Source organism: Biomphalaria glabrata, chromosome 1, assembly GCF_947242115.1.
Source record: "Biomphalaria glabrata chromosome 1, xgBioGlab47.1, whole genome shotgun sequence".
In the NCBI taxonomy this organism is placed as follows: Eukaryota; Metazoa; Mollusca; class Gastropoda; family Planorbidae; genus Biomphalaria; species Biomphalaria glabrata.
Genome location: NC_074711.1, coordinates 1,834,492 through 1,858,695, shown reverse-complemented (window position 1 = coordinate 1,858,695; position 24,204 = coordinate 1,834,492). Strand labels below are relative to the sequence as shown.

Here is a 24,204-nt window from a genome sequence, read left to right as displayed (position 1 = left end):
AACTAGATTCACAGGTTTCTAATGAAAATTGTTTATTGTCTATTTCCTTTTTTTTAAAACCTTTTTGTTGATGTGGCCCGTGGCACAAGTGTTGAAAATAATGCGTAGGACGTAATTATCTTCTTTTTTGAAGTAACGTCTGTATCATATAAGATAAGATAAAATGGCCTACCGGCCTGAAAGAGGTTGGGCATCACTGTTCTAAAACCTTGGTGTGTGTGTGTGTGTGTGGGGGGGTGTAATAATGTATATACATACAAAACACCAAGTATTGATTCAATTATATGAACAATAGTTTATTTAAAGTCTGGAATGTTTTCTTGACATAAAATGACATTATAAAATATAAATTAAAAATTTGAGTTGTATAGAATATAAAAATATTTACATCAAAACATTTCAACAAAGTTAAAGATATGTATTATTGATTGATGGCATTAATTTACCAGACAGGGATCCCCCAATGTTAAAACTAATCAAGTGTTATTTATTATGCACTAGAGAACCAATAGGATCTAACGGTTTCTACTTGTGACCAACATCTACAAAAGTGGACTATGAAAAACTGGTTTTGACAATTGTGCCTAATGAAGAAATTCAGTTTGAATAACTAAACAGTGGTAGACCTGGCTGGACTGATTTATTACTATTTGAGCTTAATAACAAGATCATTTTAAACTAATAGTAACATGGGATGGTGGTATGATTATTGGATAGCCCCAGCTGAAGGCCCTAGTTATGAGTCAGCATTTTGAGTTGAGGACTAGGCTCCAATATATAGCTTAACAAAATTTAAACCCCCCAAATGGCCACTTCTTACACACATTAAGGCCAACAAAAACTTTGACCATATTAAAAGATTATTTATGAAAGTATATGAAGTAATGGGTGGCTGCCAGGTCATGTGGTATATGCTTCAGACTGTAGTCACAATGGTGCAGAGTTCAAACCCTGCCTTTGGTCATTTCCTGCCTTACGCAGGAGATTTGGGTTAGGACATAAAAAAAACCCATCCACAACCTATTAAACTTGACAATAGAACAATATGGTTCTACCAGAATTCAATGTCTCAAACTACTCTTAAGTTCAGCTAAGACTGGAGTCAACAATTATCTTATAGACATGATACATGGAATGATATGTGGAATGTTACTTCAACAAATTGACTTCAAATCTTGTCAAACAACCCTCCCTCCCCAGAGATGAATAATCCCAGAGCAGTTTTTCAGACTTCCATTTTGGTTTATAGAAAGCTCTAGAAATACTAGGAACCCTTGAAATATTTCATTAAGAGATCAAACTGTACAAGATGTCAATATTTTATAGTGTTAGAAACAAAAAAAAGCTCAATCAAGAAGAACTTGAGATTTCAAAGCAAAATGGTTGATACAAAGCATATTAAAAAAAAATATGTCAAAACACAATGTCAACTATTAAAAATGTTTGTTCTACAAACTGATGCTACAGATCAAAAAGTGTATGTACAGGCATTGACTATATACAAAAAAAGGAAACTTTCCCTAGCTAACTTTACAAAAAGTACTGCTTCAGCTCTGATGTTTAAGGCCTCTGTTAGTTACAGAAAAAAAAAGATAACAAAAAACTAAGGCATCCAAAAAAAACTAATGCATTGAGGCCATGACTCATGGATGAAGTGATGCAGAGAGCAATCAAGAATTCTCTTCTAAATTCTGACCTGCTCCATACATATCAGCCAACCTGGCAAACTTGGGTCCCCAGCCACTGAGATAGTCATAGTCCTGGCTAGCATCACTACTGCTGGTGTTGAGAGAGCTTAGACTGCCTGCGTCACTATTGGCACCTTCAAAGTCGTACTGGCGGGTGCTGTCGGCGAAGGGATCATCATCCTCGGCGTCCTTGATCCTGTTGTCAATAAAAGTTCCGACGTCTGGTCTGTCTAGACGAGGCTGAGCTTCAGCTCTAGGAGCATCTGAAAGACAAACACGAAATATAATGACATCCATGACACAACAATTTCAACGTGGCTGAACAAAGCCAATAAAAACATCTAAACGCAATCACAACAAATCTATGCAAATAAATTCACATGAGAGTAATTCCAAAAAAGATTTATGGAACAATGTCATAAACTTATGAGAGACAAAACAAGTGGTACAGATTGTAGTGCATTAATTGCTGCATTATTATTAAAGCTTTTATATAGCGCTACTTTCATACTTATAGCATGCTCAGAGCGCTTTTGTGGACCAGTTGGGGGGGGGGGGGTATCTAGGAGTTGGTTTTCCGTGGTGCCTTTAGGCGCTCAGTAAACACAACTCTGCCCAAGTCGGGTGTCGAACCTCGAGCCCTCTTCTAGGTAGCCAAGCCAAGCTCAAGTGCACTTGGCCTCTCGACCACGCTTCCCACAGTGCATGTCCAAAGTGTGACTTGAACATAAGCTAAATAAAGTTGTTGGTTATCAGATGACTGTCCACCAAGAAGCAATCTTGCTCCAGTTATTATTCCAAAAAGCGATAAAGCGATAGAGTGCAACATGCGTGGGAAATGTACGCTTATGGTCATATCTTTAGTATGTTGTTTTGTATCTGTAGTAGGTTGTATAAAGACCAACCAGTATGTCCATAGTTTCCATTATGTTATGTTTATGAGTAAATAAATTTTGTATACCCCGCACCCTTGTATGCCCCCTATAGCAGCCATTCGTTTGTGTACGACCTGTGGGTTTTATGTTATGAATGGCTGCCTGGTCGTGCAGTTTGCGCGCTGGACTGTCGTTCAGATTTATCGATGGTCCAGGGTTCAAACCCTGCCCGCTCCCATCCCCCGTCGTCCTGCGGGAGGTTTGGACTAGGAAGTAATTATCTTCAACTCTTAAGGAACATCCGAAACATGTAAAACATTTTACATGTACAAAAAGTATGGTAATCAAACATGGAAACATGGCCCACCTTTTTTAAAACTTTAATGGACCTCATTCACCAATCGTAAACAAACAACATTTAGTCACGTGATCTTATTGATAAAACAACGAAATAAACTGTCACGTGACAACCATCATGAATTAAACATTAGATCGTAAATTATATAGAAGAGATAGAGCACCACGTGGCTAAATGTTGTTTGTTTACGATTGGTGAATGAGGTCCATTTGGAAGTTATCAGAAAGGGGGAGACTATTACCTCATTGAAAGAACATATTCACTATTTTTTTTTGGATTGTCAACATTTTATAGCATGGCCTAGCATGCAAAACTTCCTCAAGTCTAAATTATTAATTTTTCTTTTATTAATAATAATTTGAATGACTGCTAGTGTCTAGCACAAACTTTAATTTAAACATTTCATGGAAAAAGTTTGTATAAAGGAGCTTCTATTATTTCATAAACAGTTCACACAGGAAGTTACTAGGACTTACTGAAATAAAAAAAAAACAACTAAAGAGCCAATAACTTTGACTTTAGAAAAATAACTAAAAAACAAACTGAATAGGGAAAAGGAAAACGTGGCATTTGTCAAAAGGGTAAATTTTGTTTTTTAAACAAATAAGTCATCTTATTGCAGACATTCCTTCAAAGTGGAAGATAATTCTCTGCTCCATGAGTAAGATGCTGAAATTAGAAAGTTCTCAGGCAAGCTAAAAACTGAGCTCTACAAGAGAAATGTTTTGTTCAACGTTTGCTGGTTGCTTACTTTTACGAGTCATTTCATCTGCCTTGTCTGGGTAAAAGTTTGGACGCGCCATAGTTTCAAGACTTGGTTTCTGGAGCAATGTTAAGTCATAAGCATCATGATCCTCCTCACCTTAAGAAACAAAACAAGAGAAACATAAACAAATACTTAAAAAAAACAAAAAACAAAGCTTATATTAAGTGTAAAAGTATCAGCTTGTTTAGATCAGTCGGGTCATTCAATATGTCACAGATCTAGACTAACAAGAATACATCTGCATTAAGAATACATCTGTGATTAGAAATATTTTTACCAATGTGTTTTTGTTTAGTGCAATGTCATGCTTTTAGCTTTCTCAATGTGCTCTGATCCTATCAGCTGTCTGGACCAGTTGGGCAAGGGGAAGGGTGGAAGGGGAGAGTATCTGTGTGAATGTTTCCGTGATTGCTTTTTCTTTCCCTTGTTTGATACTAAACAAATAATTAATTATCAATAGTTAATTAGCTGTTGTTGTTTTTTTTTTAAATTGATTCTTGTTTTGTCAGATACAAGAAATAATAATGCAAATTTCAACTTGACCCAAGATTGGATGTGGGAGAAATAATGTGAACAAATTTTTCACAAGACAGAGTGAGTTGACCATTGTAATAACTAGGTCGTAGGTCATCTACTCTCTACACCAAATTAGTTTAAAGTGAACAGAATAACATAAAAGAGTTGCTAGTTTTAGGAAAAAAACAACTCACCAGCCCCCTCCTCATCATAAAACATCACATTCTCTCTAATGTAATCATCATCAGGATCAACCTCCAGGACAAACTTTTCTTTTTCTTCTGGTTTTCTCCTGATACAAATGAAGACCAACAACAGGATGACCAGAACTGAAGAAAACATCAAAGTTGGCAACAATTAGATTTGGTTAGTATTGTCTTCATGTGCTTCAATACAAGAATCAAGTTTTAAAACATCACAGTTGGCAACAATTAGATTTGGTTAGTATTGTCTTCATGTGCTTCAATACAAGAATCAAGTTTTAAAACATCACAGTTGGCAACAATTAGATTTGGTTAGTATTGTCTTCATGTGCTTCAATACAAGAATCAAGTTTTAAAACATCACAGTTGGCAACAATTAGATTTGGTTAGTGTTGTCTTCATGTGCATAGAATGAGCTCAATACATGAATCAAGTTTGAAATGTACTTTGAATAAATGTATCACTACTGGCAACAGTTATCAAGAGCTTAGAAACTTTGAAAATGTTGATGATGAAATAACTAAATGGACTTAGTTTATAAACTAAACTACTGGAAAGCAAAGTACTTACTGAGTAAGACAATACAAGCAATGACTATGCCTGCGATGGCACCACCCGAGAGTGAGGAATCATCTACTATGGCCATTGTGCCACACACGTCTCCAGACCAGCCAGAAAGACATTGGCATGAGATTTGGTTGTTGATCACTTGACAGGTGCCGCCATTTAAACATGGACTAGACTGGCATAAAGAAACACAGCCAGTGGTATCCATAATGTAGCCTGGAACACACCTAGAGACAAGAAGAGGAGACATTACATACACTAATGAATCATACTTTAGTTCATATGTTTGATGGACAGCTGGTCATGTCTTACAAGTCTGAGACTGTAACAATGCTCCCAGGATTCAATCTCCTGTTATCCCGCATGAAGTTTAGGCTAAAAAATAATAATCTTCATTTCTCGAATATCCTATAGGTCATGAGCAGCCTAATAAATATCTAGAGTCCTTGGTCAGGTAAATATCAAACCAGTTTTTAGAAATAAAAAAAAAAAGATTATAGAGAGATAAGGAGAGGTAGAAACAATGACATGCTAGTTTAGTTGACAATAGTGGTACACGCTTGATTGAATATTAGGACAGAAATATCTAGTTGCAAAGTTTCAAGACAAGGAAATGATTGGTCTAAGTAAACAAAGATATGGCTGACTTGTCTAATCAGATTGTACCTGCATTTATACATCTCCCAGAGAGGGTAACATTCTTGATTGGGTGGACATGCTGGAACATTTGCGCAGTCATTACGTATACATCCCTCTACTACATTGGCAGAGTCATACAAAGCAAGTCCAGACAGAGCTTCACTATTCTGAGCTTTGGTCATGGGGAGCCAGTTATCACTGAGTCGAATGTCACGCACACAAGCTGTAGGGAAAAAAATACTTTAAAGTAACTCATACAACTTGAGGAAAGATTTCTAATTAGTCAGGCTTATCAAACAAACTAGTCACAGGATCTTGTTCAGTCTTACGGTTGTTAGTTAAGTTATCCTAATGCATTACTTCTAGACTAGGCCTAGCAGTCACTGTAAGAATGAAGCGATGAAATCGGCTAGATCTACATCAGCTTACAGTATTGTTGAGAAGAGTGAGGTAGGCATGGTCTCAAAACATTATCTCAAAAAAGACTTTTTTTTTTGTTAGTTGTAAAGAATTGAGTGTCTAATTTATTAACTGCAAACTTTTCTAATCATCTAAATAAAAAATGGTATAATGTTTACAATTACAACTTTGTATGCAAATTTAAATATGTCCATAACTCAAATTTTAAAAATTAGAAATTCCCTTTAAGGATGAATGCAGTGTTTCACATAACCACAAGCAATATATCCCCTAATATCTGTGTCAGGTTGGATTTACAACTTTACAATTATAATTTATGACTGAAGTCAAAACTTACTGCTGAATAAATCATCGGGTACTGAGCTTGGTGCAGTGTTGACAGGCAGGATGCTGCCCCCAACACTAAAGTAGGTCAACATTCGGAAGAAGACACTAAGACTGGGTATGGCCATCTGATAGTTGTAGTTGCGTCCTTCACCGCCATCCAAACTTAATAAAAACTCAGAACCGTATCTCTCCATTCGGACAGTATGCCACTGGCCATTATTGGCAGTGGCATTAAACAAAGCCAATCTTTTCTCCCCTGCTCCCATGTTGTAGACTAGAGTCAATCTGCCGGAGTTGAGCTGAAGAGAAATGAAGAAGAACAGTCGTCAGCAAACATCAGACAATCATACAACCAAAGAGCAAGTCAAATAAGACTTGATGCAAACGTACATAGGCTATTCATATATCTGATCTGAAATATTGTTAAGGTTGGAGCGTGAATGTAGAATGATGCAAATGGAGGTATGGAAGGAAGCCACAAACTATGGACATGATCAAAGTTTCCAACTCTTGGGAGACCATTTCTGATAAGAATATTCAAGTGTTTGTAAAGTAGAACCTGACAGTGTTGACTTATACTTGTGGCTTAACAAATGTTAATGATCCATCAGGCAAATGATATTATCAATCTATATCAGAGGTGGGCAAAATACAGCTCGTGGGCCACATGCGGCCCACTGAACTGTTTTATGCAGCCCGCAGACACCTACAGAAATCAGGTGTGTCCACAGTATATAAATATAAAAATGCAAATATATAAAAAATAATTCTAAATATTTGTATAAACTATTGAAACTGCCTCATATGAAGTTTCAAGTAAACATAGATTATGCTTATTGTACGAAAAGGTTGCCCACCCCTGACCTATATAATAAGGCTAGTCTTCGAGTCCGAAGATTAGTGAGGAATGCATTATTTCCAGTGGCTGCGCAGTCCCAGCTGAGACCTACATATTTTGCCACATCCAGGGCAAGAATAACCATTGTCCGCCGATGGTCGATTTAGATTTTCTTTTCGCCGTCTGCGTTTGTCCTCGGCCTTCGTGAGTGACCTTGACCTCCTTCGTGAGTGACCATAATTCTAGGTTTAATTACGCATTAAAGCATTTTAAAAAGATATTGATTTATCTAACGTGTCCTGAACAGACAGGGGCTGGCTTAGAAAGTAATACTAGAACCATGGCAAACAATTTGGTGGCCCAGACTATGACGGATGTTAACTCTTTCTCTCCGTAATTATTGTCCCATGTTTTGACGGATTTCTTCATTTTACTCATTACTATTTCACTAACCTGTTATGATTGGGCTTCAATAGCTTTGTCCATTGTTATCAGAAAATGTTTTATTCTTAATGGTATATGATTAAAGGGGATGTAGGCTCTTTTTATATAACACAAAAAAAAATAGTTTATAAAATTATTTAATGAGGTCAGATCAACGATGGGATCGTTGATTAGGAGAGAAAGAGTTAATAAGCTGTCTTAGTGTAGCTTGTCCTCAACTCACCTGTAACAAGATGGAGTTCTGGGCAGCATTGGTCAACAAGAAGAGAGTACCAGAAGTCTTGCGTGTTCTAAACATCATCTGGAAGCTCATTTTCTTCACCGTTAGTTCAATGATGGGTGCACTGACACTCCACTTCAAGTAACTCTGTTGTTTTAAGTCTATTATTGGGGCCTCTGGAATCAGACACACAAGCCATCAACTCAAAGTCTAGCTTACTTAATCATAAAAGTAATATATTATCCTTGAGGAACTTTGAGCTATAAGTGTAAATTACATATAACAATACACTATATAAGCACACAAAACAGACTGACCTTTAGCACACTGATTCCCATACCATCCTGAGGCACAGCGACAAGAAGCTTTCTGAACTGTAGGCAACCATACAGAGTCACAGGTAGCATTCTGTCCACACACAGGCTGGCTGGAGCTCTCTCCACAAGCTCTCGCTTCATTGGAACACCCATTAGTACCAGAGCCCCAATTAGGAATGTTAAAACTCAGATCATACAGCTGAAACAACGAAACAATTCCTGTCAATACAGTGCCACTACAACTCTCTCACACTCATTAAGAGAATGAAAATGTAAGACTTAATTATCTTATTCATTCAAGGAATATCTGTAATTTAAATAATAAGATTAGACTGTTGTTAAAACTGAATGCATGAACTAGATTGCTACCTTTGTATTGTGGACGAGATTCCGAAGGCATCCACTAAATCCTGTGGCTGAAGACTGATACTGACCACCTAACTGAAGGAAAGACTGGACATTGAGAAGAACATCAGGACCAGGCACAGTGTCTGACCGTCTGCAGGAACTCCAGTCACTGACAGTACCATTGCTGGAGGCACCGTTTAGAGCTGTCTCGCAATGGTCAATTGTCATGGTCACAATCTGTCAAAGCACAAGTTGAAACATTGACTAACATGACATGATACGACGGAACCATTCATTGTATCAAGAAATATCGTGGAAAAGAAAACAAAAAGATGAATTCACAATTTTTATCAAATGTCAGAGTTTAACTGAAACAGTGCATGTAGGCTAAGTTAAACCTGGGTTTTCACTGAATATAAATATTTTAATACAAGTAATATTTGTAAATGATTTCAAATGTAATCTATTTGAATAAAAGTCTTAGTAAATATCTACTATTGTAAATTATGCAAGATTCAAATGTGATCTTGATGTCTTTCTAATGTAGACGTAGACTATACTATTCATGCTCCTAATGTAGGCTCTATTTGTCTACACAAAGTTTCTCTAGTCTACCTGGTTGTCTCTGTCTATGTCTATATGATGCCATTTCCCATCATTCAGTTTGGCTGTGCTACTTGGTAGAGTGAGAGACAGCTAGAAGAAAGAAAGAAAACTTCTTGTTAGATTCAGCTAAAGAATTGGGTGATAGAAAATTGACATCAACCCAGCAATAAATTAACAATAAGCAGATTCTGATGGAAACATTGTCATGAGGAAAAAATACAATTTCAATATCAAGTTCAGGAAACTAAACAAATACATAAACTTATTTCATTAGCTCTAACTAAACAATCAAACACATGATCTTACTTCTCTAGTTCCAAGATTAATCTTGAGTACTGGCAATCCTCCACTCAGTGTTAGACTCAGGAAATCTGATGGCCCCTAAATGACAAGATTGACCTATGCATTACACTTAATCCTCATTACATATTTATTTACTCCAAAACAGATTCTCTTATCTTATCTTATATAATACAGACGTTACATCAAAAAAGAAGATGATTACTTCCTACGCGACATGCATTTAGTCATGCATATTAACTGATGACTTCAATTCTGCCAAGTCACTGGTTTTCCTGGCTGACTCAGACAACCCATTCCTTGCTCTAATAGCACTAGGGAAGAAGGAGCATTTGTACAAATTTGTCCTAGCATATGGGACGAGGAATGTGCCTTCTTAGTTAAAGAGTTGTTGTTTTTTTAATAAGCTTATTACATCCTATTCAATCATTCATTTGTGTAAATAAAACATTGCTTGAGTCTTTATTTAACTGACTAGACCAGACAAGTCACTCCACACTTAACTGACAAAACAAACACAAGCAATGTGTACCTGTGCAGTTGTACTAAGTGGACCACTGTACATGATGACACCATTCTCCTGTGTTGTGATAAAATCTATACTTGTCCTGCCTTCTGAGCACACGGAGAGGCTGTCATAGAAAGCTATACTAGAACCATCAAAAGTATGTCGCCTCTGTTGACACCGTGGCCCATCATAGCCAGGTGGACAAGTACAACTGTAACAAACATCAAGGAAGAACATAAGTTAAAGTATCAAGTACTGTCTAATAATTAGAGAGATGAATCAGCTAGTACAACTGTAACAAAAATCAAGGAAGAACATAAGTTAAAGTATCAAGTACTGTCTAATAATTAGAGAGATGAATCAGCTAGTACAACTGTACAAAAATCAAGGAAGAACATAAATTAAAGTATCAAGTACTGTCTAATAATTAAAGAGATGAATCAACTAGTACAACTGTAACAAAAATCAAGGAAGAACATAAATTAAAGTATCAAGTACTGTCTAATAATTAGAGAGATGAATCAGCTAGTACAACTGTACAAAAATCAAGGAAGAACATAAATTTAAGTATCAAGTACTGTCTAATAATTAGAGAGATGAATCAGCTAGTACAACTGTACAAAAATCAAGGAAGAACATAAATTTAAGTATCAGGTACTGTCTAATAATTAGAGAGATAAATCAGCTAGTACAGCAGTACAAAAATCAAGGAAGAACATAAATTAAAGTATCAGGTACTGCCTAATAATTAGAGAGATAAATCAGCTAGTATATAAATTGTACATCCCCTACTAGGCTAAGTATGTTACCATAACAACAACTAGTAAAAGGGAAAGTTACCTCAATGTGCCCCAGTCATCCTGGACACATGTACCACCATTAAAACAGTAGTCTCCCCTACAAACTTCTGGCTCTGGGAAAACTGAATCAATGCAGCCAGCCTCGGCAGACAAGGATGTCTTCATCAGGAGGTAACTGGTGCCGTTTGCATTGACCAGGTAAGGTTGCTGGTTGAAATTAAAGTCTGTGTAACATCCATCATCGTACAGCTCATCCATGCACAGATTAATTGGGACTTGTACTACAGTCACTCCAACAGCCTTCTCAAACTAGATAAACATAATACAAAATAACTCGATCGATGACCATTGAAAGATAAAAAAAAAAAAAAACAAATATAACATGCAAAGGAGAAAAGAGTCATTGCAGTGTATGTCTAGAGACTGTGTAGAAAGCACTTACCTCCCCCTGATTTAACATGATAGCACTCTCTATCTGCGATGGATTGGAATAAGGGCTACCATGGACAGAATAGTGAACATCCAAGTAGCCATCTCCATCAGTTAGGGAAACAATTTGTACATTATCCTTGCTGTTGTAGCCCAACAGACTGGCCAGTTTGGTTCTAAACTTATCGTAGGCGTTAGTTGCGGTAGGCCCAGAGCCTGAAGTAGTTACAAACTCTTCGGCAGTCATACCTGCAAAATGAAGCGAAGAATGTGGCAGGTAGGATTTGATAGGAAGTCCCTGACCAAATATAAGTCAATCACATTATCATCATTATAGATGTACACTGTCAACAATAAATGTTTCATCAAAGAAAAACATTGCATATATTCCTGACTTAAAGAGTCACAATCATTTTAAAAGTGATCTGGTTTATAGAACTGAAACAATTACTTGATTTCTTTTTTATTTACAAGAGCAAAAGGAACCAAGAAAATCTTAACTCTGTTTTTGTGTTACATAAAAGTTGTTACAATAAAGTTGATCGTTTTTTTTTTGTTTTTTTTTTGGGGGGGGGGGGAGATCCCAGAGCTCTAGATGTTGTCACTGGATCTATTTTTAATGCTCAGATTTGAACAGCTCTTGTGTGAGCCTGATGCAAGGTTTTCATTCTGACTTTCACATGAAAGTTGATTTCAATCAAGTTGTTCCAGCATTAAATGTTCACTGTCAAATACATCCAATTACATTTAGCCAGTTGTTTATAATCAAGCAACATATATGTGTAAATCACAGGACTAGCTGAACACACTCTCAGAGTATACATACTATTAGAATTGTGTGTGTAGTTTACAATTGAAATATTGCCAAGAATTGTGTGTGTAGTTTTCAATTGAAATATTGCCAAGAATTGTGTGTGTAGTTTACAACTGAAATACTGCCAAGAATTGTGTGTGTAGTTTTCAACTGAAATACTGCCAAGAATTGTGTGTGTAGTTTACAACTGAAATACTGCCAAGAATTTATTATCCTGTAGACTTTGAATACTGACAAGCAATAATTATGTATGTCTATGTGTTGTCTACAACTGGTCTCTAAAAAAATAAGATTTCCACCAACCACTAAGTCGAATCGATCCAGACTTCATGACGGCCTCATCACTAAGTTGTTGGACTGTAACTGTCACACTCCCTGTTACAGTTGAGGAAAATTTCTTGTCATAGACTGTCACCTGAAACACAAAATGGGCAGCCATTCAAACTATTAACATGTGACTTGGATCCCTTGATTACTGCTTATTTTATTCTATCACATTTTTATAATAAAGAATAATCTTATCATTCATCTTATTGGGAATGATTAGACAAAGTCAGGATAATAGCCAATTGAGTTATTGACATGGTGAAAATAAACCTACATTCTGGGTTTTAAGAAGAAACAAAACTTTAAAGAACAATTAGGAATTTAAATTTATTTTCCTTCATTGTAATTCATCAGTTCAAAATTATGTTTTATTTTATTATTTCTTTTGTATGCTTAAAATGAACATTGTCAATTCTCCTGTCAACATTATATCCCATGTCTTACATTTGACAGTATACATCACTTTAGTTATAGCAAAGAAATCCCCATTGTAATCCCTGATGAACAAACCCTTTTTATCTTAATGTGTTGCCAACTAAAAAGATGTCTATTTAATCTCAGATTTTTGTTTTTTTTTATTTACCTGAAAATTATATGTCCCTACAGGAACACCTTTCTTCATGGTGAGCATCCCAGTGTCTGGAGCCACACTGAACACAGGAATGAGAAAAGAATGACAAGGAAGTTTAATCACCAAAACACTCAATGTTATTGAAGTAGCTGAACATTGGACACAGTAAGAACGCAAGGATAAATACGTTGCTACAGTCATGTCTTTAATTCTAATGATTCGCTATTCATGATCTTATCTTATATAATACAGACGTTACTTCAAAAAAGAACGTGATTACGTCCTACGCATCATGCATCCAGTCATGCTTGTTAACCAATGACTTAATTTCTGCCAAGTCACTGGTTTTCCTGGCTAGCTCAGGCAACCCATTCCATGCTCTAATAGCACTAGGGAAGAAGGAGCATTTGTACAAATTTGTCCTAGCATATGGGACGAGGAATGTGCCTTTATCTTTGTGTCTTTCAGAGTATTTTATTAAATTTTGTTTTTGTATTTGAAGATTATGGTTCAGTGTTTTATGTATGATTGCTACTTTACCTTTGAGCCTTCTGTCCTGAAGGCTTTCTAAATTTAGTGATTTTACTAATGGTGTTACTCTAGTCAAATGTGAATATTCGTTTGTTATGAATCTCACTGCTCTATTTTGTGACTGTTCCAGTTTTTTAACATTTTCTTGAGTTGAGGGGTCCCTAACAGAGGATGCATATTCTATTATATTGGCCTAACCAAGGGTTAAATAACATTTTAGTTTTATGTTCTTATTTGATTTATCGAAATTTCTTTTAATAAACCCTAAGGCTTCGTTAGATTTTCGGATCGTTTCATCAATTGGATGTCTCAAGACACTCACCTCTGTCCAACACCAAAACTGTCTTTGTTTTCTTAGCAAGATTAAAGTGAACTAAGATCAACTTGATAACCAGCATGCTTTAAGACTTTACCTGAAATAGTTTTGTAAGGTAGCTGGTAGAAGATTGTTAAATGTTTTGTCAGGCAAGTCCCAATCATCAGGGTCATCGACATAGACTCTACCAATCTGCGCATCAGATAACTGACCTGAAGAAAGAATGAAGCAAATCATAGTTTAAACAAAACAGAATTACAAAATGAATAGGTTATAATGCACTTAAAAGTAATAAACACTCATAAACCAAGTTTACCTTCATAGTTGTAAACATAAATATTTTGGTGTCCAGACTTCTGATCATTGTCATTCTCATCACCAATGACTATAGTCAGAGTGTTGGTGGCAGTTCTAGAGTCTTGCTTGCCATTTCTGTCCCACATGACAATGGGTAGCAGATAATATTTTGCTTGCTCGCGATCAAATCTGACAACCTTTGTTCTAATGGTGGCTGTGCCTTTGTTTCCATCAGCATCTGAGGACAGACAAAGTACTATAGTAATGGTTCAAATGATGGCAGTATCCCTAGTGTTCACAAACACTCAAAAAGTTCTATAAAAAGTTACATGGAAACAAGAAAAATAAAATAAAAACTTAAAAAAAAAAAAAAAAAGCTTATACCAAGCAATTACTTTGGATCAGTCATCAAATTTGTAATAGATTTAGACTAATAAATCTGTGCGATTAGAAATATTTTTACCCATTGATTTTGTTTAGCACTATTTCATGCTTTCTCAATACGCTATGATCCTATCACTTGCCTGGACCAGTTGGGAAAGGGGTGGGGGAGAAAGAAGGAGGTATTTGGGTGATCGCTTTTTAAATGCTTTTATGAAATAAAAAATAGTAAAAGGGAACAGCTTAAAATTCAAACTCAGTGCTTAAACCTCCCCAAGCTAGCAAAATAAAAACATTTTATAATTATTTATTGTTGACTACAAACTTAAAAGCAGCAACCTATAACGGGGAATAATTCAGCTTATCCCACCACATCAGTCAAGTACAATTTCTTTCCCTTGTTAAAGATACTAAACAAAATAATAAATTACTAATAGTTAATAACTAATTTTCTTTTTCAATGACTCTTGTGTTGTCAGGTAAAAGAAATAATTGTGCAAAATTTCAGCTTGGTCCGAGATTGGATGTCTGAGAGATAATGTGTACAAACTTTTTGCCAGACAGACAGACAGAGTGAGTTGCTATAAGCTTTGTAAAAATTGAGATTTTATCAGCTAAATTTGTAACTATTTTATCTTTTTCAGGGCAGCTGCTTCAACGCTACAAGGTAACCAAATAGGAAACTATCTAAGCCGCTTGTCTATCAATGCAAATGTTAAAGGTCGTGTCTGTTAACTATAAAAATAAACATCGTTAAGCATGCATTTTGATTGACTGTCCACCAATATGTACACAAGTAAACTTCAGACAACCCGTAATACTATTTTATTCCAAAGAAATTATTTACATCGAGTTTTATCGGAAAAAAATGTAAGTATTTGACTTACTTTGGTTATAAGTCAACTTACTTTGGTTATAGGTCAAACTAAAAAACTGGCATGCTGGTACATCACAGGAGTCGGGAAGTTTAAATCCAAATGGTGGTCCATTGTCAGGTGTATCTGGATCCTTGGCAAAGATTTCTACAACCAATGTATTATCAAAGTTTTGATTCTCTGGAACAACTGGTCGGTAGTCGTCTTTGAAGGATGGAGCATTGTCATTGATGTCAGCCAGAAGAACTGACAGCATAGCAGAACTACTTAATGGAATCTCACCTAGAACAATGAGATAGATTCACTGTTAGTGTTGTCTTGACTTTTTCCTTTATCTTTCTACCAATACTGAAATACTTGTTTTTCTACCAATGATGAAATACTTGTTTTTCTACCAATACTGAAATACTTGTTTTTCTACCAATACTGAAATACTTGTTTTTCTACCAATACTGAAATACTTGTTTTTCTACCAATACTGAAATACTTGTTTTTCTACCAATACTGAAATACTTGTTTTTCTACCAATGATGAAATACTTGTTTTTCTACCAATACTGAAATAGTTGTTTTTCTATCAATACTGAAATACTTGTTTTTCTACCAATGATGAAATACTTGTTTTTCTACCAATACTGAAATAGTTGTTTTTCTATCAATACTGAAATAGTTGTTTTTCTACCAATACTGAAATAGTTGTTTTTCTATCAATACTGAAATACTTGTTTTTCTACCAATGATGAAATACTTGTTTTTCTACCAATACTGAAATAGTTGTTTTTCTATCAATACTGAAATACTTGTTTTTCTACCAATACTGAAATACTTGTTTTTCTACCAATGATGAAATACTTGTTTTTCTACCAATACTGAAATACTTGTTTTTCTACCAATACTGAAATACTTGTTTTTCAATCAATGTTAAAACAGTTGCATATTCTACCAATGTATGAACACTTTCTATATTAATGAATTAAACTCCTTGAACAAAAGAGTACAGAGCAAAGAAAATTGGGTCAAATAAAAGTCTCTAGTCTTCAGTAAGTTGATTTAGAAAAAAAAGAATGGTCCAGACGGCCTGGAAAAATGTACAGATACTGTGCACTGACCTTTATCAGTAGCAAGAATAATGAGTCGTCTAACGTCTGAGACTTCTCTGTCCACAGGTTTCCTCGTTGTAACGTTGCCAGACTTGGGATCAATGTAGAATTCATATCGTGGGTCAGAGGATCTCACAATTGTAAAACTGGAATAGAAACAAATAAAACAATAAGTGAACATTACTAATAAACATTTTCACCAGCAGCAACCAACAAGATGATAACAGATCTACAAGCATTGCTCAACAGGCTAGTGGAGGGGAGCTTCCATGGGTTTCCAGAGATCTAGTCTTATCTCTTACTATTTGGTGCTATACTTAAAGTAGGTCAATAATAACAGGTGCCATAGAGACAATAACTGGTGAAATAAGTAACATTCATTAAGTACAATTAGGTAAAACAAAATATAAGAGATGTACACGGGGTTCTGTTGACATGCATGGGCTACAACAAAACTATAATGTGTAGGTACGTCACAGTGCTCAAGCATTGGGTGCTTCAAAATGTGAAGGTATGTCACAGAGGTCAAGCATTGGTTACATTATTAATGTGTAGGCATGTCACACAGGTCATTTACAGGTTGAATCGAGTAATTAAATTGAAAAACACTTACTCAAATTCTCCATTCAGGCCTGAATCAGCATCTCTAGCTTTAAAAGTGGCCACATAGGTTCCAGCAGGTCTTTCCTCCAGCATTTGGACTGTGATGGAACTAGATTCAAACACTGGAGGATTGTCATTGTAATCGGTGACAAATATCTGGATCTGAGTGGAGTTTATATGGGTATCAATCTCGTCATGAACATAAAGTGTCATGTTGTAGACATGTGGGTCAGTTTCATAATCCACTGGCTGGAGAAACAAGAACACACATTATACAAATACCATCACTTGTATATAAAGTAGAATCCCTAAGGCGAGTCTGTAAGGTTGAATTTCATGCAAACATTGAACAGCACAAACGATTCCAATCAGTTGTGTATTCTAATTAGTGACAGTAAGAGTAAAGATACCTTTGACATTTGTATATTAGTTGTGTATTGTAACTAGTGACAGTAAGAGTAAAGATACCTTTGAGATTGGTATATTAGTTGTGTATTGTAACTAGTGACAGTAAGAGTAAAGATACCTTTGAGATTTGTATATTAGTTGTGTATTGTAACTAGTGACAGTAAGAGTAAAGATACCTTTGAGATTTGTATATCAGTTGTGTATTGTAACTAGTGACAGTAAGAGTAAAGATACCTTTGAGATTTGTATATTAGTTGTGTATTCTAATTAGTGACAGTAAGAGTAAAGATACCTTTGACATTTGTATATTAGTTGTGTATTGTAACTAGTGACAGTAAGAGTAAAGATACCTTTGAGATTGGTATATTAGTTGTGTATTGTAACTAGTGACAGTAAGAGTAAAGATACCTTTGAGATTTGTATATTAGTTGTGTATTGTAACTAGTGACAGTAAGAGTAAAGATACCTTTGAGATTTGTATATCAGTTGTGTATTGTAACTAGTGACAGTAAGAGTAAAGATACCTTTGAGATTTGTATATTAGTTGTGTATTGTAACTAGTGACAGTAAGAGTAAAGATACCTTTGAGATTTGTACATTAGTTGTGTATTGTAACTAGCGACAGTAAGAGTAAAGATACCTTTGAGATTTGTATATTAGTTGTACTAGTGACAGTAAGAGTAAAGATACCTTTGAGATTTGTACATTAATTGTGTATTGTGACTAGTCACAGTAAGAGTAAAGATAGCATACCTTTGAGATTTGTATATTAGCCTGATGACCTAAAGTAGAAACAATGAAGTGTTCTATTCCTGGGGATCCTAAAAGTTTAAACTGAAGCTTGGGATCCAGGTCCAGATCAATAGCAGGCACTAGGAGAATACTTCCAGAAGTGGTGATTTCTGACATTGTAGCACTGCAAATAAAAAGTATTTACTGTAAAGTTGTTTTACTGTAAGGTTATTGACTATAAGCAATCAAGACTTTCATCTTTAAACAAATTTTAAAACAAGAAACCCAAATGACATTAACGTGATCAAATGGAGACAGCTAGGTGCCATTAAAAAAAAACCAGAACATTAAAAACAACACAAGGTACTGAAAGTTGACAAAAAGAATTAGAAAAATTACAGAAACGGGAATCTAATTGGAGCATGTCTTCCCAGACAGAAAAATGTCCGTAAATAAGAGCAACTAAAAATAAAACAAATAAAAACTTTTTTTTATTCATTAGTTACACAGACTAAAAGTTCAAAATATCTAGGTGTAATAATAAATGAAAAGTTATCACGGAATCCTCATATTGATGGAATTATTTAAAAAATCAAGCAATACATTAGGGTTTATTTAAAGAAATGTTTACAAATCAAATAAGAACACAAAACTAAAGTGCTATTTAACCTTGGTTCAGCCAATATGAGAATATGCATCCTCTGTACCTGAACAGAACATAAGGAAACTAGAAAAAGCCCAACATAAAAGCACTAAGATTCTTAACAAAGAAATAGTCACATCTGATTCGTATAACAGCTTGAGTAAAATCACTAAATTTAGAGACACGTTCAGGACCGAGGGACCGAAATGCCTGATCTAAGTCACTATGGCACATATCAAGTCATTAAAGGTTTTATAATATCCTTATTATGTTATTATTATTATGTTTATAAAAGGCCCTCTGAGCGTCGTGTTTAAACAAAAAGTCTTTCACAGACATTACAGTGTAATACTCTTTTAATCAAACACATTTTCCGAAAATAAAATGTAGAATGTAGACTATAGTTGTTGTAGCAAGTTAGTTTCTAGTCATTTTAATTTTAATTTAATTGACAGAGCGCTGTTAACAAACAAAATGTAGGCTCAAGGCGCTGTGATAGCATTACAAACATTTAAGCTAAAATGACAAACTAAATCTAAAAAAAAGTTTTGAACTGATAGATCTTAATGTTCTTCTTGAATGTAGTGAAGCATGTTGTCTGTTTGAGATCAATGGGGAGTGAGTTCCAAACCTTTGGTCTGTGCAATGAAAAAGCCTGCAGACCGTAGCTTTTGAGGGAGATACGTGGCACCACTAGAAGTGTTGAGTCTAATGAGCGCAGGGCTCTCTGAGGGAGATATGAAATAATCAGCTCGCTTAGGAACAAGGGTATTTCTTTATCATAGATACACTGATGACACTGATTTTAGTTGATTCTTGCTTTCACTAGAAGCCAATGGAGTGTGCGCAAGAGAATAGTAGCAGAATCTCATCTTGTTTTTCTTAGGACTATTTGTCCGGCATTGTTCTGAAATCGTTGCAGCTTGGCAATTTTGTCATCGGGTATACCTTCAAGGCTTGCCTTACAGTAGTCGATGTGGGAGAGTATGAATGCCACAGCTAGCTTTTTTGCTGACTCCGTTATTAAATATGGTAAGATCTGGCCTAATCTGTGAAGCTGCAGAGCTGACTCATGTGTGGGTCGAAAAATAGTGTTGAGTCAAAGAAAACTCCAAGATTATCAACTACATGGACAAAAGGAACCTGGCAGTTCTTGATAAAAAGGGAATCTGTGTTCTGAGTGCCAAACTTAATTATTTCTGTCTTGTCTTCGTTCATTTTGAGCTTATTCTCAACCAATAGCTCACCCTTGCAACAGTACCACAGATCTTATGCTGTGAGATGCAACACCTCTGAGGGTACTGATGAATCATATAACTGCAAGTCATCAGCAAAGAAGAGATTTAAGATGTTGGCTGTATGACACCACTGAGTGGGTATGTATACATACATTACTGGGCCTATAACTGATCACTGGTGTACTCCGTACTTGTAGACTCGTTAAGCACGACACTTCGGGTGCATTCAGTCAGGTAGGCTCCAAGTCACTTTAGGAAGAGAATCTGACCATCATAATCTCATGGTCTAGTGTATAAAAAAGCTGCGGACAAGCCCAACAAAAAGGCTGCAGAAAAGCCCAGCAAAAAGGATGCGGACAAGCCCAGCAAAAAGGCTGCGGACAAGCCCAGCATAGAAAGTATTGATATACTATGTCAGAACTGTGACGTAAGTCATTTAGTACCCTGACCACTGACAGTTGTTGTGTTGTAACAAGTATCCAGTCAGTTGTTGTAGCAAAAAAGTTTCTGGTCAGTTGGAATTTATTTAACAAATAAGTGATTCCTCAATAAGTTGATGAAATAAGTTGTGTGAAGTCCAGTGGATTTAGTGATATGACCATGTTACAAGTGAAGATAGAAAGTTAACAAAGTATATATATAGAATAGTAATGTGTTTACATTATATTCATGTAATATCTTTATGTATACAAACATCCTGCAATTGATGTTAGTCCAGCCAATGCCAGCAGACAATAGCTAGCTCCCGGGAAAGCCCAAGTTTGCCTCGTCTTTTTAATAGAGGATTTATAATTGGTCAGAAATGCAAACTATAGTGTGACGAATGACGTTAAGCTGTAATTTGATTGGTCAGATTGGTTGGCTAAGCAGTAAAGAAATAATAGTCATGTGATGACGCTAAAGGCTGTATGTGTGTATAATCTATTTTTACAAATGCGCAAATGACAGCAAGTGTGTTAGTTGTCAGAAGAGAGAGCGTGCGATATGTGCCAGAAAGTTTAATTAAAGTTTCTGTGTTTTGATAGAGTTGTAACTCTTTTTTTTTTTTGTAACTAGAACTGAACCCAGGGACACCTAGACTTGGAGAGAAACTAAGGTAGTTTCTAGAGAGCTATAAGTATAGATATAGTAGAAAGCTGTAACAATATAAAAACCTAATTTTCAGTTTTATTTGCTTTCAGTGTGACTTAGATTCTGCACCAATGAATGTCTGAAATATTGAACAGACAGACATGTAGAGGTGGACTTGATTTTGGACCTACATTCAGTGATTTCAAACATCTATAGATCAATTAATGGGGGGTCATGGGTTTGAATCTCGGTGAAGATTAGGATTTTGAATTTCTGGATTTTTAGGGCTCCACTAAGTCCACTCAACTCTAATGGGTACCTGACTTCAGTTGGAGCAAGTAAAGGCAGCTGGTCGTTGTGCTGGCCACATAACACCATGCTCATTAACCATTGGCCAAAGAAACAGATGACCTTAACATCATCTGTCCTATAGATCGCAAGGTCTGAAAGGGGAACATATATCAATGAAATTAGGTTTAATATCAAATTTTACTACTAAAAAAAAATACCTACGTGTATAGAGGCAGTGGGAAAAATGGAATCTGGTCATTGTCATCATCAAGGGTGATAGTGACAGTTGCTGTAGCTGATCTGTAGGGATTACCACCGTCACGTGCTTCAATAACCAATAACATATATTCATTCGTCTCACGATCGTACTGGTCAGGACGTCCTGTAGCATAAATGTCTCCAGAAGTGGTTTTAATAGTAAACAGTGCCGACCTGTCAGGGCTAGGCTGTGACTTTGACACAAAGTAACTGACAGTGCCATTCAAGCCGTCGTCCTTGTCCCTTGCCACCACAGTCATGCAGAAATCTGACGAGAGGATGTAGGAACAAAAAATATTTGTAACTAATACTTTTTAAAATAAAATAAAAGCTTATATTAATCGTACTTGTATCAATCAATTTGGATAAGTCATGTAATTAAACTTGTAGACTAACAATAAAAAAGCATTTGTAAAAAAAAAATTTAAAGGTGGAACGACCTGAATTTGAACTCATGGCTGAAACCACTCTGCCCTAGTGCTATTAGAGCTTGGAATGGGTTGCCTGAGCCAGCCAAGAAAAGCAATGGCGTAGCAGAATTTAAGTCATTAGTTAACATGCATGACTAGATGCACGATGCATAGGACATAATTATCTTCTTTTTTTGAAGTAACGTCTGTATTTCATAAGATAAGGAGAGTTTATGAACATGGAAGAGTGTATCTTTTGTTTCTATAGTGTCAACCTATTTTTTTTTTTAGGCTTGTGTTCACTAAGACTCAGATGACCACCTATAAAGGGGACTAACTCAGCGTATACCACCACTTCAGTCAACTACAATTTCTTTCCCTTGTTCAAGATATCAATCAAAATAATTTATTACAAATTGGTGCATTTTTTCTTTGATTCTGGTGCTGTCAGGTAAAAGAAATAATTGAGCCAAATTTCAGCTTGATCTTATCTTATAAAATACAGACGTTACTTCAAAAAAAGAAGATGATGACGTCCTACGTCAGAGGTGGGGTGTGGGAGAAATCACATGTACAAACTTTTGACCAGACAGAGTGAGTTGATATAAGCTTTGTAAATATATATTATACAGCACAGTCTTTTGCCAAAAAAAAAAATAAAAAAAAAAAATACAAACACATCTGGTCTATACATGTGGGGGTCTATCTCCAGAGGTAGAGATAAACAGCCCCCACCTTCTTTTGTTAGTTAAGTCCATAATATTGAGTTCATAGATAGACAGGTGACCACATTAAGCCAGATGTCAAGAGGTCAAGCCTTATGAGGGAACTGAGTTTGTTTACTTAGAGAGAAATCTTTATTAGGGGGCTGGACTACAAGCCATACTTCTCCACGGTTGACCTGGTATGAGTTTGTTTACTTGGAGATAGGTTGTCAATTAAGAAGCTGGACTACAAGCCACACCTCTATATGGATGACCGGGTAATGAGTTTGTTTACTTGAGATAAGTCTCAATTAGGGGGCTGGACTATAAGCCACATCTCTACACAGTTACCAAGATTCCTAACTTAGAGATAAATGTAAATGTCAATTATGAGGTTGGACTTTAAAACACACACCAACAAAAGTGATCATTTGCAACCCTACACAAATAGTATATTATTATATTTCATAGCTTAGTAAGACAGTAACTAATTTTAATGTAGATACAAGAAGAAAATATTTGTTTATATTAGCATAGAAAACACTGACCAGGGATATCTTTAATTAAATGGAGAGCTCAACATCCCCCGACTCCTTTATTTGTTTAGTTCATGACACTTAATGTATTTATAGACACTGACCATTAGTAAGCCAGAATGGATTAACGCAAATTGATAAGACATATTGACACTGTCTAGAGGTCACTAGATGATGACACTAAGTTTGTTTACTTGGAGAGAAATTTCAATTAGGGCGCTGAGCTACGGGAAGACTGTTCGGTGTCGCTGGGCTAATTAACAACTATTACTATCGTACAAAATGTATACCAGACAATGCTGAAAAACTTTTTTTTTTCTTAAATATAATTCAACCTTAATGTAATGACTAATAAATTCTGTTGAAACTTAGAACTTGTCATATATATTCATTTTATTTTGCTGTGCTTTAATGCTTTAACTTTTAAAGGATGTGTACATTATTATTATATTAAATTAGATTTATGCATTATTTTGTAAATCAATATCACTGTTTTATTCCTTTTTCTAACGTGTTAACTTCGAATCATACTCCTGTGTTATTTGTGTCTTGATTTGATAACCATGTTCTCAATAATGTGTCAAGTAACTCCTCATTATTGCTGGTATTACTTAAGATACATTCTTAACCACTATGAGTATCAGGCTCAGACCAGAAGCGGTATGTGGCTTTTAAAACACGAGCCTAATGACCAGTTGATGGTCTGAAATACATGAACACAAACATCTACACACTATACAACTCAGATTGCACTTTAACCCTTTTGAAAGATTTACATTAGTTGAATATACGTTTATAAATTCTATATTGGCCATCCCACATACGTCTTTATAATTGGTGGCCTCATACATAATCACACACCATCTCAAACGTTACACAGAATAGTTTATGATAGGCCCATGTAGGTATTCAGCTCCGGCTTCGGACGAA

General features: G+C 35.6%; 1 protein-coding gene across 2 annotated transcripts in view; it reads right to left on the bottom strand.

Annotated features, from left to right (window-relative positions):
• Positions 1-275: 275 nt before the first annotated feature.
• The window catches only part of LOC106062762 (neural-cadherin-like), a 61,067-nt gene continuing 37,138 nt past the window's right edge, over positions 276-24,204 (bottom strand). For both annotated transcript variants that reach the window (XM_056044218.1, XM_056044278.1), the window contains exons 24-46: positions 21,589-21,892; positions 18,145-18,307; positions 16,994-17,232; positions 16,390-16,526; positions 15,315-15,563; positions 14,045-14,263; positions 13,826-13,940; positions 12,894-12,960; positions 12,287-12,398; positions 11,183-11,418; positions 10,781-11,049; positions 9,965-10,151; positions 9,439-9,513; positions 9,142-9,222; positions 8,548-8,763; positions 8,179-8,377; positions 7,865-8,037; positions 6,370-6,658; positions 5,640-5,835; positions 4,977-5,200; positions 4,398-4,532; positions 3,673-3,783; positions 276-1,951 (exon numbers count right to left, since the gene is read on the bottom strand). In XM_056044218.1, coding sequence (XP_055900193.1) covers positions 1,671-1,951; positions 3,673-3,783; positions 4,398-4,532; positions 4,977-5,200; positions 5,640-5,835; positions 6,370-6,658; positions 7,865-8,037; positions 8,179-8,377; positions 8,548-8,763; positions 9,142-9,222; positions 9,439-9,513; positions 9,965-10,151; positions 10,781-11,049; positions 11,183-11,418; positions 12,287-12,398; positions 12,894-12,960; positions 13,826-13,940; positions 14,045-14,263; positions 15,315-15,563; positions 16,390-16,526; positions 16,994-17,232; positions 18,145-18,307; positions 21,589-21,892 — 4,277 coding nt within the window. In that variant the 3' untranslated portion in view covers positions 276-1,670. The remainder of the gene's footprint in view (positions 1,952-3,672; positions 3,784-4,397; positions 4,533-4,976; positions 5,201-5,639; positions 5,836-6,369; positions 6,659-7,864; positions 8,038-8,178; positions 8,378-8,547; positions 8,764-9,141; positions 9,223-9,438; positions 9,514-9,964; positions 10,152-10,780; positions 11,050-11,182; positions 11,419-12,286; positions 12,399-12,893; positions 12,961-13,825; positions 13,941-14,044; positions 14,264-15,314; positions 15,564-16,389; positions 16,527-16,993; positions 17,233-18,144; positions 18,308-21,588; positions 21,893-24,204) is intronic.